Genomic DNA, 15,106 nt, shown 5'->3' on the forward strand with positions numbered 1-15,106 from the left:
GAAAGGAAGGCTATACTTGAATATTTATAATTTACAAAACTTACATTTATTAATACTTGCAATACTTGTAATAATTTTAAATTTCTATACAGTTCTTGACAACACCACTTCAATCTGAGAAATCTGTTGTGATAATTGCTTGGTAAGTTCTTCTTTACCCTTTTCTCTTTCCTCAGAAGTGATGAAACATTTCTTGGCCCGGAATTGCCAGTCTATTATACAGTAAGTAAAGTAAACCCCAAACACTACACATGAATAGTTCATGTTTCCAGCAGTCACAGGCATGACAGCAGGGAAGTTATAAAATATGAATGAGAATAACGACCAAGAAACAACCACAATATTACAAATCAAACCAATGTGAAACTTGTCTAACCAGAATGGACCAGGTTTTATTTGATCTCTTTTGAAAATCAAAAAAATGGTGGGAATCAGGTAAGAAATGGCCAAGAAAAGCACGCAACAAATCAAGATTGAGTTGAAAGCAGTGACAGAACCTAAATAGATGAAACCAATAACAGCATTCCAGCCACAGGACATCAAATGACTATTGACAACTGAACCAGTCTTTGGATTAACTTTAGCCCACCATTTAGAACCAGGCAATCCGTTGTCTCTTGAAAAACTCCAAGCTAATCTTGCTTGCCATGTGTGACAAGAAATATTGCAGCCAATAGCAGTCAATAAGATAAGAAATTGTAAACCAATCGCAGCAGCCTTGGAACTAGTTGCTTGATGGAAAATATCCATGATTGGAACACCAGTGTTCGAATTTGCAATACCATCCAAGTTCTTGATACAAAAGAACATAGCTATTGAGTAGGTGAAGGAGGTAATAAACCCAATGATTACAGTACCAATAATAGCCTTTGGAACATCTGTTCTTGGTCTAGTTGATTCTTCAGCAATATGAGTAGCAGCATCCAAACACAGAAAACTCCAGTTGGGATTAATTAAACCAACAAAGAATGCAATGGCACTTGAACTCCACCCAGTACCATTAGTGAATTCAACAAATACGAATTCTGCACTTTGAAACTCACCACCTGACATGGCCAATACCACTATAGTAATAATCACAAATGAAGCTAATGAAATGTACAAAGATACTTTTGAAATATGTGGAAGTGGTCCTTCATAGACATTGAAAATGACAAGCAAGACGTTAGCCAATTCATAGGCAATAAAAACTTGCCATTTCTCAACCGTCTTGTCTGGATGATTGATCATGTACATACCCACAACTGAAGTAGCAATAGATATAGTAACTGAAGCTGAAGTGAACACCGCACCAGCCCAAGCAAAGGAACCACATAAATATGACAACACAGGAGCCCATTTCTTTGGGGCAATCTTTTGTGTCCAGTAATATTGACCACCTGAGTTGGGCATAGCACTAGCTAATTCACCAAGAGTAACAGCAACACACATACCTATACTAGCAAGAATCATAATACCGTAGACAATCATCATTGGTCCACCACTGTAGATACCAGCAACTAAAGAGGCAGAAATACCAAACCAACTATTAGTTAACCCAAATCCAACACCTAAAAGAGCGATTAAACTAAAGTTACGCCTTAACTCTGGTGTGTACCCTGTTTCTTCAGCAAGTTCCAAGTTAGCTCTAGCTTCTTCCAAGAGTTTACTTGCTTTCTTGCCATCGGCAAGAGCTAATTCGTCCAAATTTCCATTGAACGTACGGGGTATTCTTTCAGGAATTAGAGTGCCTTCCAAGCTAACACTGGATACAGGATATACTGCTGTAATTTCTGGACTTTTTTCAGTAAATGACATTCTTGTTTAATGTTTGCAATATTCAAGCTGAAGAGGAAACCCCGTTCCAGTTGTATTTATTTATAACCTTCTGGCCAGTAATAAGATAAGAATTTACTTAATCATCATTGTGAATTCACAACAATACTTACAGATCATAATAGTCATTCATATTGAAAGTGGTGACAAGCGAGTTTCAGCCGGGAAAGGTGTACTTAAAAGAGTTAATCTATTAGGCTCCAGTGATAAGATTGCTGGAAAAAAATATTTCCAAAAAAATAGAACAATGAAATATTCGCTATTATCTTATCCATTGAGATAAACTTTCCCGATTAGGGATCGACGTTTATATTTTCCTGATATGTAAGATTATTTATGTGATGCAGGCACAAGATGCATACTATAGTGATCTTTTGTTTTAAGCGGAGATATGAAACAAGATGAGCAAGATTACAATGCTGCAAAAATGCCTCGGGTGGAGAAAAATTGTTAGAATCGAGTAATTATTTGCAGACTCGACAATAATTCTGAATAACTGCTATCAGTAGTTCAAGTAGTATATAACCAATCCCTTATCTCGAATATTTCCAGATAGGAGGATAGACGTGTACGTTGACTTTTAGCGGTCTCGAAAGAAACACCTTATCTTCCAAAAGAGAAGTATTGATAGGTAATAGAAGCCTTTTAATTATATCATTAAATAACAATATTGTAATATATCACAAAATATCAAACGTTTTGTATGGGGTACGTCTATTATTGTTTGTGAGTTACAATCTTTATTGCAGTATGTTTGCCAGTTAGGATCTATGTTCTACGATGAGTGTAATGTGATATTATTAATACAAGCTTGAATGTTAAGAATGAATTTCTCATTATACAAAACTTTATCTTGGAATGTGCTTCATATAGAGGGGGTTGCTTTCCTGTATTAGGTTGTTTGGTCCTGTGGGTCAAGAAAGTTTCTAGAACTTCTATGCAGAAGACGAAAATATTAGTATATTTGTCACCCCCTCCTCCACCAGAGGGTCAAGTTCTTAATTTTGAACTGGAATATATCGGAACTGGGAAAGAGAAGTACAAGAACTAGATTCAATATAACTCTGCTGTTAGTGGAAACTCTAATTAATGGAAAGTTCGATTGCTTAATAAACTTATATATAATATAAAGTTTTCGATATATCGGGTAATATTTTGGAACTATCCCATGACAAATGGTGGTTAAAGTACTGAACAAACTGGCTTGTTATTTCTTTGAATATGAGAGTTTCTCAATCCTACCTAGTTAATCATGACCCAAGACTAATAATTCTACAGATTTTGACAATTAAAGTCATCATAACCATTTGAACAGTTTCAAATTTCCATTCTCACTTGGGCAGTAAAATTAATCTTTCCCAGTAAGATCTTCGGACTTGATCCGACTTGTCAAAAAGCTTAATTGAACATTTCGGATAAACTTAATGCGCATATACATATCTCAATAAGGATTCCATAATAATAAGCGCCAGTTCTTAAAATAGCTATTGTTCATTGCTTTTTGTAATCCCAACCGGACCACAAAACCGTTAACCATAGATTTCTTTTTCTCCGTTCACCCCCACTTTCCCCGTAGGGACTTAATATTTTTTAGTGAAAAAAAAAAAAAAGCTAGCCACTCCACTTCCACTTGTTACCTCCTCCTATTGTTATAAAAATTTTAACTCTCCTTTAGCCATTTCTCATCATGTTTTTCTTCAGTAAACAACAATGGCTCCGCCAGTACGATCCAAATATACTCGACCCTGTGATAGTTGTAGTATACGTAAAGTTAAATGTGATTTGAAGCAACCTTGTTCCCGATGCGTCGACCATAATCTTAATTGCACCAACAATAGAGTGAGAAAGAAATGTGGACCAAAGAAAATTCACCAAAAGACTAGAGATACCATAAATCAAATATCCAATGTTAATCCTCAGGACCAGTTCATCCCAGTTGAACATTTATTACCTTGTTTGCAGATATATCAAACTTTTTTCCCTGGTGTATGGCCAGTGGTGTCGGTGGCACAGTTGATTTCGGTTTTGATGAACAAGTCGTATACCACAATGGATACTTTGTCTGCATATTCCTTAAGTTGTGCCATTTCAGCTGCCGTTATTGTCCAAGTATCTTTCTTAAAGAACAAGAATCACTTGTTTCCGATCCTGGATACTATCAAGAGTTTAGATTTTGTTTCACAATCAGTTAAAGCCCGTGATATGTTTAATTATAGATCACATCCTAGTTTAGATACACTTTTGACATCGTTTTTCTTATATGTGTATTATGTTAACACCGAGTCAGGAACTCCAGCAGCATTGAACTACCTTCGCGAATCCATATCAACTGCACAAATCTTGGGGTTGCATAACCCTTCAACTTATACCAATAAGTCACCTGCAGAAGTCCATAGAATGAGAAAAATTTATTACTTATTACTTGTTACAGAAAGATTTACTGCTATAGAAGATTGTTTGCCAGTCATTTTAGAACCTTCAATTCCATTGCCATCTTTAGAAGACGAAGAATATCCAATTTTAATTAGTGGGTTCCGAGAATTGGTCAAGATTTTCGCTATTCCCGACAAGTCTTTCTTTGACAGATTTATCTCTTTAAACACCAATGCATCCAGTCTTCCTTCTTCATCTTGGATAGTTAATGTCCAACAACAACTAGGAAATATCAAAATCATGGAAAATGCCCCTGACATTCAAAAGTTAAATATAATCATCAGTAAATACTGGATGAAATCGTTAACATGGAAATTAGCACAAAAGAACAATCTTCTCGACGAGATGGAACCAAGTTTATCTATAAAGTTCCCATTTGCCATAGCCAATGATTTCCTCGATGAAACCAAGGATTTGCCCATAAGTTCTTATGAATCAAACGGTCCAGGTGTATGTGTTAAATTATTAGCCATGGTGGATACTTTAGTGGATGCAATAAATACAAGTCAAGATAATACCGGGTTAACCAGTTTACATGGAGTTATTTCTTTGCTTGTTCAATTGAAGAATGATATTTCATTACCAATTCATGAATACAACAAGATTATTAATATGAGTAACAATCTTTCTACTAATGCGTTTGCAACAGTTCCTCGTAACGAAGGATATATTTCAGAACTTGGATCCGATGATTCCTCAGAAAGAAGCGAACATGATGATATTAACCAACCATCACCATTTACACAAATGACAATGGCATTTTGGATGGGTCCTACTGGTACCACACCTTTAGAGGTTCCTGCTCCTGTTCCAGTACAGATCCAAGTGCCATTTTCAGAAAATTCATTACTGGATTTATATAACCAGTTATATTCTTAGATGTGTATCTTAAAACCTTAAACTAATGATAACGACTTCTTAATAGGTATATTGTAGAATTATTCAAGACCTACATTCACTTTCTGACACGATTTGTGATTGTTGCAAAATAAAAAAGAAACTGCTCACGTGATCTACGCGACATTTTGCGCTTTTGTGTTCGTTTTGGGAACAACCGTAAACAAAAGTTTTGTTTTACAACCACAAACAAACAAACAAACAAAATAAAACCTAAACAAACTGTTTACAACCACTCTTCTCTTTTCTTGTAGAGTTAACCGATTCAATGAGTTCAATCCCTCTTTATTTGAAAATCAAAGGAGGTTCATCCACTGAAGGTGAATTCATCCCTTCTCACTTCAGTCAAACTTCCCCTTGTTCAATTGAATTCAATGAAACTCAATACGACTTTGCTCACATTTACAATGAGCAAGACACTGATTACCACCATTTGTTAACCAATGACAGAAGCTCATGTGTTATATTGATTGGCCCTACTGGTAGTGGTAAAACCACCATGATCAAGCAATTGGCTGCTGGTAAGATTAAGTCATTTGCTCCTGTTGGTCCTCCACCCGTTGGAAGCTTGGTCCCACCACAAGCTTTCGTTACTGCGTTTGAAATTACTAACAATAAGTACATTCTTGATTTGTTTGATGATAACTTACATAGACGTATTCCATTGTTTAACTACGAATCACAGTTGAAGAGGGAAAAGGTCAATGAAGATACTTTGAAACATATCTTCAAGAAGAGATTGTCTCAAGCTACTGAATTTAATCCAAACTCAAGCAGATCTTGTTTGGTCATCACCTTCTATTATCAAAATCACAGAACTACTTTAATTGATTTAATGGGCAATGAAAGAAATAACGTATTTGCCAACACTAACATTAGTTCAATTACTCAATTGTTAGCAACCAAGCAAAATGTTGGTAGATCAAATAATTTAGTCACTAATATGATCTTCAAGAATCATGAAATTCAAATGGTTATGACTTTGGATCCTAGAGGTGATGCAGGATTAATCAAATCTACTTTAACTAATGTTGCCAATTTGTTAAACAATTTCAAATTGTCCTCACCAGTAAAAGCTGCTGCCACTAGTAGAGTTCCAAGTTATGCTAGACCAACAGCAAGCTCCAAGACTTTGACCAAGGTTGCTGTTCCAAGAAAGACTGTCTTAGCTCCAAAGAGACCAGTTCCTACTCGTGCTATTCCAAAGCGTACTATTGTTGTTAAAAGACCATCTTCTAGTTACATCCCACCTTCTTCTCCAATTAAACAACGCAGATTGGATGAAATCGCCAAACTTGAACAAACGATTGAAAACTTGCAACTGTTGAATTCACAATTACAACAACAGTTAAATGAAATCTCAACCAAGCAAGATATGAATGAACACTCTCAAATTATTGATTTGAGAGCTCAAATCGAATCACAACGGGAAAAGTTTGTTAATCATGTTAATGAAATCAAGTCTGATTTCGTAAATATTAAAACTGAATCTTCAATCTTGGGTAATTCATTCCAATCCATTGGTCAAAATTTAGATTTGATTCTGCAAAAGTTAACTGAAGCCGAATCTTCAATTCAGCAAAAGGATGAGTTCATTACAAAGCTTCAAAAGGAATTGGATGAGCAGCTGCGTTCCTTAACCAGCTATGAATCTGAAGTGTTCAGGTTAAAGACAGAATCAGAAGACAACAAGTCAGCTGCTACAGAAACTATGGATAAAATGATCCATACCAAAGTGCAATTGACTGAACGTGTCACTGATTTACAGGCCCAACTTGACGCTAAAGAAGATGCAATTATTAAATTAAATGAAGAATTAGATGTCAAGAGTAAGTTAGTTCACGAATTGCAAGATCTCATAACCAAAAATAGTCAAAAGATTGAAATGTTGGAAAATGAGGTTGTCATCTTGAAAAATCAAGTTGAGTTAAAGACCCAACAGTTCGAAGAACTTGATGAAATCAAGAATGAAAGTGAATCTAAAGGTTGCCAGATTGAAGCATTAAATACTGACTGTAATCGATATATGGAAGAAATTGAAGTGTTGCAAAAGAAATTGGTAGAACAAGAACAGAATAGTTCTAACATTGAACAATCTAATATTGATTCCAAGGCTGAACACGAGCAACAAGTTGAAATATTGAATCAAGAAATTCAACTCAAATCAAATGAACTTGCTGATATGCATGAACAACTTGAAAAGTTGAAAGCCGACCATGAATTGGAGTTATCTCAAGAAAAGAAATCACATTGTGATGCCAAATCTAAATGGAAGCAACTGGTTGAAGAACTTCAACACAAAAATAGCAAAAAGAAGGAAGAAATTGAAAAGTTGAAGAAAGAAGTACAAGCTAGAGATGACACCATCAAATCTGCTGCTAGTGAACTAGAACAGAAGATTCAAGAAATTTCTAACTTAAAGTCACAAATTAATGATTATGATCTTGAACAAACACACTTGAAAGATTTAGTTGAAAGAAATCATAAATCAATTCAAGATTGGGAAAACAAATATAACGATATGGTTAGTTTGAAGGATGATGAACTAAAGAAGTTACACGAACAATTGGATTATTCTACTGGTGATCAATTACTTAATGAGATGAATTTGGTATACCCTAGATTTAATCCTGAAGAAATTTATCAAGACGGTCTCACCGATGACATGACCATTAATTTCAAACCTCCCTCAGACATGACAACTGTTTTGAAACCAGCTTCCGATATCATTACTATTTTAAATCCAGCTCAATCTGATGTTGCCTTAAAGCCAGACGTCAATACTACTTTGAAACCACCAAAGAATGATGCATCTAAGATCTTAAAGCCAAGCACCAAATTGAATAGTTCGCCTCTGAGACCATCTTCTAAACTTGGAAGTTCACCCTTAAAGAGACATCTGAGCGTTTCACCAAAGAAGAAGAGAAAGAATCCAAATTTGGAAAGCATCAAAGCAAAGTATCAAAAATTAGGTAGTCCCTTAGCTTAATAACAACCCTATATAGACATGTTTTCAATATAACTAATATAAAAGACAACAGTACTAATACCTTGCTACAAAGGGGATATTCGTCTCATTGGTAACACTTGTAATTATAACTATACAGTTCTTCTATCGGTTAAATATCTAGCAATTGGACCCAAACCAGTAACTTCGACGGTTTTTTCAAACCAAGTCAATAAGATAGTACCTTGTTTCTGACCGAATTCCAGACTCATGTTCTTGTACAAATATTTGACTAATGTGTCCTGTTGTTCTGAATTCAATTGTTTAATAATAGAACTTAATTGACTTAAATTATGATTGGTTTTAATGGAGATTAAAACTTCAAGTGCTGTACTGGTATGAGCCTCTTTAGCCTTTGGATCGGAAACATATGGAGGATTATCTAATACGAGCTCTAAAGCTTCTTGGAATTTTCCCGAGGATAAATAAGTACGAACTTGTTGACTGATGCTTACTATAGTTTCGTAAGAGACTGGATCTAAAGCAGGGAGTAAGTCTTCTTCGGTTATATGAGCTTCTGTTAATGCGTCAATATCGATTTTTCTCCAGTCTTCTGATGCCATTGTGTTCAATTGGTTGTGGTTTGTTGATAGTGTTTACTTGTTGGAGAGATTTGAGGGTTTGATTTTTGGTGGAACTTTTGGAATTGGGGGGTCGTGCGTGTGCGCACCGATTATCCTGGCTTAACAGGAAAGTATTGGGAGAGTAAACATTGGTAATAGCATTAACATTAAAAGAATGCAAAACAGTATATGACTACATTATATGATATCTACATTATATGATATCTACATTATATGATATCTACATTATATGATATCTACATTCAAAAAAAAAATCCAGTTCTATTATCTATTTGTAAACTCTAATATACACCAAGTGGCAAGTACTTAACCACACTATCTCATACCCTCTTTTTCTTCTTCCCGTCTCTTTCTTCATCGTCTTGCTCCTCATTTTCAACTGTGGAATACCCATCAATAAACTTCAAGGCATCGCCCATCAACTCTTCAGAATCAACAAGAACAACAACCATTCCATCACTACCAACTTCATACTGAATATGACCTTCGTTAGGAATACATACTTTCGAGTCAAATTCATCAAAGAAATCATTTACTTCTTCCATTGATTGAATAGTGTCAAGCAATCGATCTTGCATCTCGCCATCTGGATGACTTGGTGAATTGAGTACTATTATTATTCGAAGGGGATTATCGAGATTTTCTGGTTGTTCAAATTCTGTGTCGGACATTGTGTAGATCTGACGGGTGTGAGATATATGTATATATATGTGACGTTATCTGTGTATTGTACAGCTGACAACACCCAGTTATATCTGTTGTGTTGTTACAAGAAGAAGGATCTGTCGGATACAAATAAATTTATGTGCATTGAGATGAGATTCACGATTGAAAAATGCGGAAAAAAAAAAAGGTTGGTACTTAAAATTATCGTTTTATTAAAATTGTACAAATCATATAAACATTTCACAACTTACTGCTGGCTAGTTAGATAGACCATTCCTTGAATTGGTTGATCAAACCTCTGGTTGAAGCATCATGAGTTTCAACCTTGGTCTTGTCATCCAATTCCTTACCAATAACCTTAGCTAAAACTTTACCTAATTCAACACCCCATTGATCGAAAGAGTTAATGTTCCAAACAGCACCTTCGGTGAAAGTAACGTGTTCGTAGTAAGCAATTAAAGCACCCAAGTTAGCTGGGGTGATCTTTTGAGCCAAGATAGAAGTGGTTGGTCTGTTACCAGAGAATTCCTTGTGTGGGACTAAACCACCAGTGGCACCTTCAGCCTTGACTTGTTCAGTTGACTTACCAACCATTAAAGCTTCAGCTTGAGCAAAGAAGTTGGAAGCCAACATTCTTTGGTGCAAGTTGTTTTCAATTGGGTTGTGAGATTGAGCAGCCAAAATGAAATCAGCTGGGATGAGCTTAGTACCTTGGTGAACTAATTGGAAGAAAGAATGTTGAGCGTTAGTAGCTGGTTCACCGAATAAAATAGTACCGGTTTGGTAGTTGGTGTATACGTTAGCTCTGGTAACGGATTTACCGTTAGATTCCATAGATAATTGTTGCAAGTAAGCTGGGAATCTGTGTAAGTATTGATCAAATGGAGCAACCAAGTGAGTTTGAGCACCGTAAAAGTTGTTGTACCATACAGAGAGTAAACCTCCCAATACTGGAATGTTTTGCTCTAATGGGGTAGTCAAGAAATGTTGATCAACAGCTTCGGCACCCTTTAAGAAAGCTTCAAAGTTGTCGTAACCAATGTAGATAGCAACAGATAAACCAATTGCAGACCAGACAGAGTAACGACCACCAACCCAGTCATTGAATTCAAACATGTTCTTAGTGTCAATACCGAATTTGGCAACTTCTTTTTCATTAGTAGATAAAGCAGCAAAATGCTTGGCAATGTGAGCCTTATCCTTTGCGTGTTCTAAGAACCATGACTTGGCTGAGTTGGCATTGGTAATTGTTTCAGCAGTAGTGAAAGTCTTTGAAGCAATCAAGAACAAAGTAGTTTCAGCATTCAAGTTCTTTAAAGTTTCAGCAATGTGAGTACCATCAATGTTGGAGACAAAGTGGACATTTAAACCTGGTTGAGCATAAGCCTTTAAAGCTTCAGTAACCATAACTGGACCTAAATCGGAACCACCAATACCAACGTTAACAACATCGGTGATGGCTTTACCGGTATAACCGGTCCACTTACCGCTTCTGACTTCGTCGGAGAATTCCTTCATGTGTTGTAAAACATCATCAACTTCCTTGGCAGTGTCCTTACCGTCAACAGGCATCTTCTTTAAAGCTCTGTTTCTCAAGGCAACGTGGTAGACAGCTCTGTCTTCAGTGGTGTTGATGTGGTCACCAGCAAACATTTCATCTCTCAACTTTTCAACACCAGCTTCCTTGGCCAATTCAATCAATTGGTCCAAGATTTCCTTGTTGACAAGGTTCTTGGAGAAATCAAACAAGATCTTGGAACCATCGTAGTTTTCAAAAGTTCTGGAAAAGGTTTCAAATCTGGATGAATCCTTGGAAAATTCGTCCTTGACACTGAATTTTTCACCAACGGAATCGTAGGTGGCTTGTAATTTTTTCCAAGCTGGTAATTCACTAGCTAACTTAAAAGAAGACATGATAACAATAAAAATAGATCAATTGAGGGTCAATTGGTTGGATAAAAAGAATGAGCAAGCAAAATTTTAAAACTTTGGAAAATTGTGGTATAATTTATATGTCTGGTTTTTCGGGAGAATTACAAAGGGGGGAAAATTGCGGTGTATAATGTGGGATTTTGTTTTAATAACTAATGACAAAAAAATTATGTAATTTTTCACCACTCGATTTTTTCGGCTGCTTCTATTCCACTTTAATCCGTTGAAACCGTTAGATTAATAATTCATTAATAATGTCACAGCAAGCTCCACACTAACTCAATTGCACATGTTCGATCCATTTCTGCTTGGCCACGTTTAAATTTAATTGGTCATTAAGACATCGAGAATCTGTAATTTATTTTTGTGTCTACGGCTACCGATCCCGGGTGCAACTTCTTTCAGTCTTTATGATGCAAAACTGCAGGTCGAACCCCGACACTGCATCTCATTAACACTTACCCTGCATATAATTAAGCGATTATTATTAGAATATGCTCTAATGGGGACTGTAACGAAATCTGGGGTTGTTGTTAATGGTAAAGTTGTTAGTTTTGATGTTTATACTTCAGATCGATCCCTTCTACCCCCCACCCCACGGTTTCATAATTTGACGGCGATATATAATTTTTGATGATATTTTTTTAGTACCATCACCTTACTACGCGGAAACAAACATCAAGGTATTGAAAATGTAAACACAGCAAATAGATTGATTACACTTAGCTCTTGTTCTATAGTTCTTCTTGAATGATCACTGTCAGCATTGGTGTGCATATTACTTATAAAATTTTGAAATAAATTAGCAAGTTATTATCCAAATTTTTTATATTAACAGTTACTACATTATATTTCAAACGAATTATTAAATTAGAGCTATGTATAAGGAATGTTGATTGTAGTTGTAACACTCAACAAAGTAAAAGAAATTATATAATACAATTAATTAAAATGATCAATGCAATTGGAGCACTCCAGCTTGATGCACCATTAGCATACTCTACCACAGGATTTGATGCAGTAGTACTTGACCATTGATGCAAACTCATGGTGTTTCCTGGGTTTTCACTTTCAGCATTGTTAGCTGATTCTTGCTCAGCTGCTCCAATATCGTTTCCTGACCATTGATTAACACTTGGAGTGTTGTTGTTAATGCCGTTTTCACTTGCTCCATTAGTGTTAGAATCATTTTGTTGATCAGCCCCAAAGCTGTTTCCTGTATTTCCATCAGCACCAGCGTTTGATGGACCATTTTCATCAGGATTACCAACATTGCTTTGGGAGTTTCCACTAGACTCATTTACACTTCCAGAGTTGCCTGAGTTGTCATTTTCAGTGTTGTTTGAGTCGTTTTCACTTCCAGAGTTGTTTGGGTTGTTTCCATTTCCAGAATTGTTTGGGTTGTTTCCATTTCCAGAGTTGTTTGGGTTGTTTCCATTTCCAGAATTGTTTGGGTTGCTTCCATTTCCAGAGTTGTTTAATGAACCTTCATTAGACACATCATTGTTATCTGTTTCTTCATCAAATTGGTTTCCGTTCCCGTTTGTAGAATCATCCTGATCAGAAGCACCATTACTGTTTTGGCTATTACCATCATAATTGTTTCCTTTTGGATCAGAATTGCTAGATTCGCCGTTGTTACCAGTTTCTGAAGAACCATCACCAACTGTGGTTGAAGAATTACCATTTTCGTTTTGATCTCTAGTAGTAGTATAAGTGATCAAGGACTCAAATTCAGAAGTAAAAGTACCATCAAAACCACTTACAGTTGTCGTAATTGTCATAATTGAAGTGATAGTTTCTATTTTGACTTCATCGTCAGTAGCAGCTGAAGGTTCTACACCTGTTGAAGTTGAAGTGAAAATTCTACTTGATAAAGTCGATGGAATGAATGACAGTTCAACATGCGAAGAAGTTGCCAATGAACCAAAAGATGAATATTCCTCAGTAGTAGATATTTCAAATGGGATATCGGTTTCATCTTCAACCATAGGAGCTTTACTGGATTGACTGATAGTTAAGGAAGATTCAGATGATAAAGTGATTGAGGAGCCTTCAGTAGATGACAATTCTTTCAGGTCTGAATATGGGTTATTAGATAATGTTGTTTCACTTGATGAATCAGTAGTAGTAGATGAAGCTGATGAAACATCTTCACTGGTTGAAGGGCCACTAGGTAAAGCATCTTCAGTAGATAACGGATCTTTAGATGAAGATTGTTCTTTAGTAGTGGATGGATTTTCAGTTGATGATTGTTCTCCGAAAGTTAATGGGTCTTCAAAAGTGGCAACTGATTCATTGGAAGAAGTGTCTTGAGTGGTTTCTGGATATTCAATAGATGCAGTACCTTCAGAAGTGGCAATATCTTGAGAAGTAGCAATATCTTCAGAAGTAGCAGGATCTTCAACACTAGTAGGGTCCTCAGTAAATTCAGTTCCTTCAGAGGTGGCAATATCTTCAGAAGTAGAAGGATCTTCAATACTAGTAGCGTCCTCAGTAGATGAAGAATCTTCAGAAACAAAAGGACCTTCAGAAATGAATGGATCTTGAGTAGATGATGAATCTAAAGTAGTGGATGGATCTTCGGAAAAGGTTGAATATTGAGCAGATGAAACATGTTCGCTAGAAGTTGGGTCTTCGGATGACCAAGCTTCTTCAGTAGTGGAAACTAGATCACTTGGTGTTGGGTCTTCGGCAGTTAAATATGAACTGGTAGATGAAAATTCTTCGGTGTTGATATCCGTTTCACTTGTTGATGAGCTTTCAATTAATGTAGATTCTTGAGAAATAGAAGATGAATCACTAGTAGTTGGGTCTTCAGTTATTAATGTAGATTCATTCTCAGTTTCTGTAGGAATAGATAATAATTCAGTTGATGATGATAATTCTTCAGTACTTGGGTCAATTTCAGTTTCACCAAATGGTTGAGTTGTTGAAGATCCTTGAGTAGAAGGCAAATCAAAGGTTGACGATGATGAATTTCCGTAAGATGGATATACAATTGTAGATGATTCTTGATAACTCGAGGATGAATAGATAGATGTAAAGTCATTAGTTTCTAAGATCGATTCAGTAGTGGAAGATTCTTTGAAAGAGGTTGATTCTTCAGTAAATAATGGCTCCTCAGTACTTGATTCAGTTGCTTCAGGAAATTCTGTTACAGACGATTGTTGAGCAAATGATGAGGATTCATCAGCAGTTGATATCGTGTCACTTGACGTGGAACTTTGAATTGTCAAACTTGTGTTGGCGTATGAAGAATATTGACTGGTAGGTAAAACTTCAATACTTGAGTAATCATCAGAAGATGGATCTTCAGAAGTCGAGGAAAACAATTCTTGAGTTGAGGTCAGGTCTTCGAAAATAGTGGACTCTTCAGCCGAAGAAGCTTCGTCTTCAGTTGTAGTTTCTTCTTGCATGGATGATGATTCTTCAGCAGCACTTGTTTCTTGTGCATATGTGGTTTCTTCTTGACTTGTGATTTCATTTTCTTCGGTAAGTTCTGAAATAGTTGATGGTAATTGAGTAGCTGATGATGACTCGATGTATGAAGTTTCTCCTTCGGTCGAGGTTTCTTCTTCGCTCGAAGTTTCCTCAGTGTAAGTTGATTCTTCTCTGTTTGACGAAGGTTCCACAGAAGAAAAATCTTGACCAAATGACAGTTCTTCAGTAGATACAGAGTTTTCAGTACTAGATGTTTGTTCTGTTTCCTCAGTGAATGGAGTTTCTTCTGTTTCTTCTGTAGTTAAATCTCTCTCTGTGGTAGTGGCCA

The 15,106-nt window shown here is 36.1% G+C and overlaps 6 protein-coding genes across 6 annotated transcripts; 2 read left to right on the forward strand and 4 right to left on the reverse strand. All coding sequences in view use genetic code 12, as the record gives it.

Moving 5' to 3' along the window:
• Positions 1-28: 28 nt before the first annotated feature.
• SPAPADRAFT_59455 (uncharacterized protein) lies at positions 29-1,808 on the reverse strand (the record flags this gene model as incomplete). Its single annotated transcript, XM_007373557.1, has 1 exon — positions 29-1,808. One exon carries the CDS (start codon positions 1,795-1,797, stop codon positions 85-87), a length of 1,713 nt encoding a protein of 570 aa, XP_007373619.1.
• Positions 1,809-3,525: 1,717 nt separating this feature from the next.
• Positions 3,526-5,127, forward strand: SPAPADRAFT_59457 (fungal specific transcription factor domain-containing protein; the record flags this gene model as incomplete). Its single annotated transcript, XM_007373558.1, has 2 exons — positions 3,526-3,537; positions 3,679-5,127. 2 exons carry the CDS (start codon positions 3,526-3,528, stop codon positions 5,125-5,127), a joined length of 1,461 nt encoding a protein of 486 aa, XP_007373620.1.
• A 286-nt stretch (positions 5,128-5,413) lies between these two features.
• SPAPADRAFT_49118 (uncharacterized protein) lies at positions 5,414-8,134 on the forward strand (the record flags this gene model as incomplete). The annotated part of the gene is made up of 1 exon (XM_007373559.1): positions 5,414-8,134. The coding sequence occupies one exon, from the start codon at positions 5,414-5,416 to the stop codon at positions 8,132-8,134; it is 2,721 nt and encodes a 906-aa protein (XP_007373621.1).
• An 84-nt stretch (positions 8,135-8,218) lies between these two features.
• ARC15 (Arc15p) lies at positions 8,219-8,732 on the reverse strand (the record flags this gene model as incomplete). The annotated part of the gene is made up of 1 exon (XM_007373560.1): positions 8,219-8,732. A coding segment is annotated over one exon (443 nt), but the record flags the coding sequence as incomplete, so codon positions are not given.
• A 210-nt stretch (positions 8,733-8,942) lies between these two features.
• On the reverse strand, positions 8,943-9,527 carry SPAPADRAFT_59464 (uncharacterized protein; the record flags this gene model as incomplete). Its single annotated transcript, XM_007373561.1, has 1 exon — positions 8,943-9,527. One exon carries the CDS (start codon positions 9,405-9,407, stop codon positions 9,057-9,059), a length of 351 nt encoding a protein of 116 aa, XP_007373623.1.
• Positions 9,528-9,593: 66 nt separating this feature from the next.
• PGI1 (glucose-6-phosphate isomerase) lies at positions 9,594-11,359 on the reverse strand (the record flags this gene model as incomplete). The annotated part of the gene is made up of 1 exon (XM_007373562.1): positions 9,594-11,359. One exon carries the CDS (start codon positions 11,314-11,316, stop codon positions 9,664-9,666), a length of 1,653 nt encoding a protein of 550 aa, XP_007373624.1.
• Positions 11,360-15,106: the final 3,747 nt, after the last annotated feature.

This window comes from Spathaspora passalidarum (genome assembly GCF_000223485.1).
Source record: "Spathaspora passalidarum NRRL Y-27907 unplaced genomic scaffold SPAPAscaffold_2, whole genome shotgun sequence".
NCBI lineage: Eukaryota > Fungi > Ascomycota > Pichiomycetes > Serinales > Debaryomycetaceae > Spathaspora > Spathaspora passalidarum.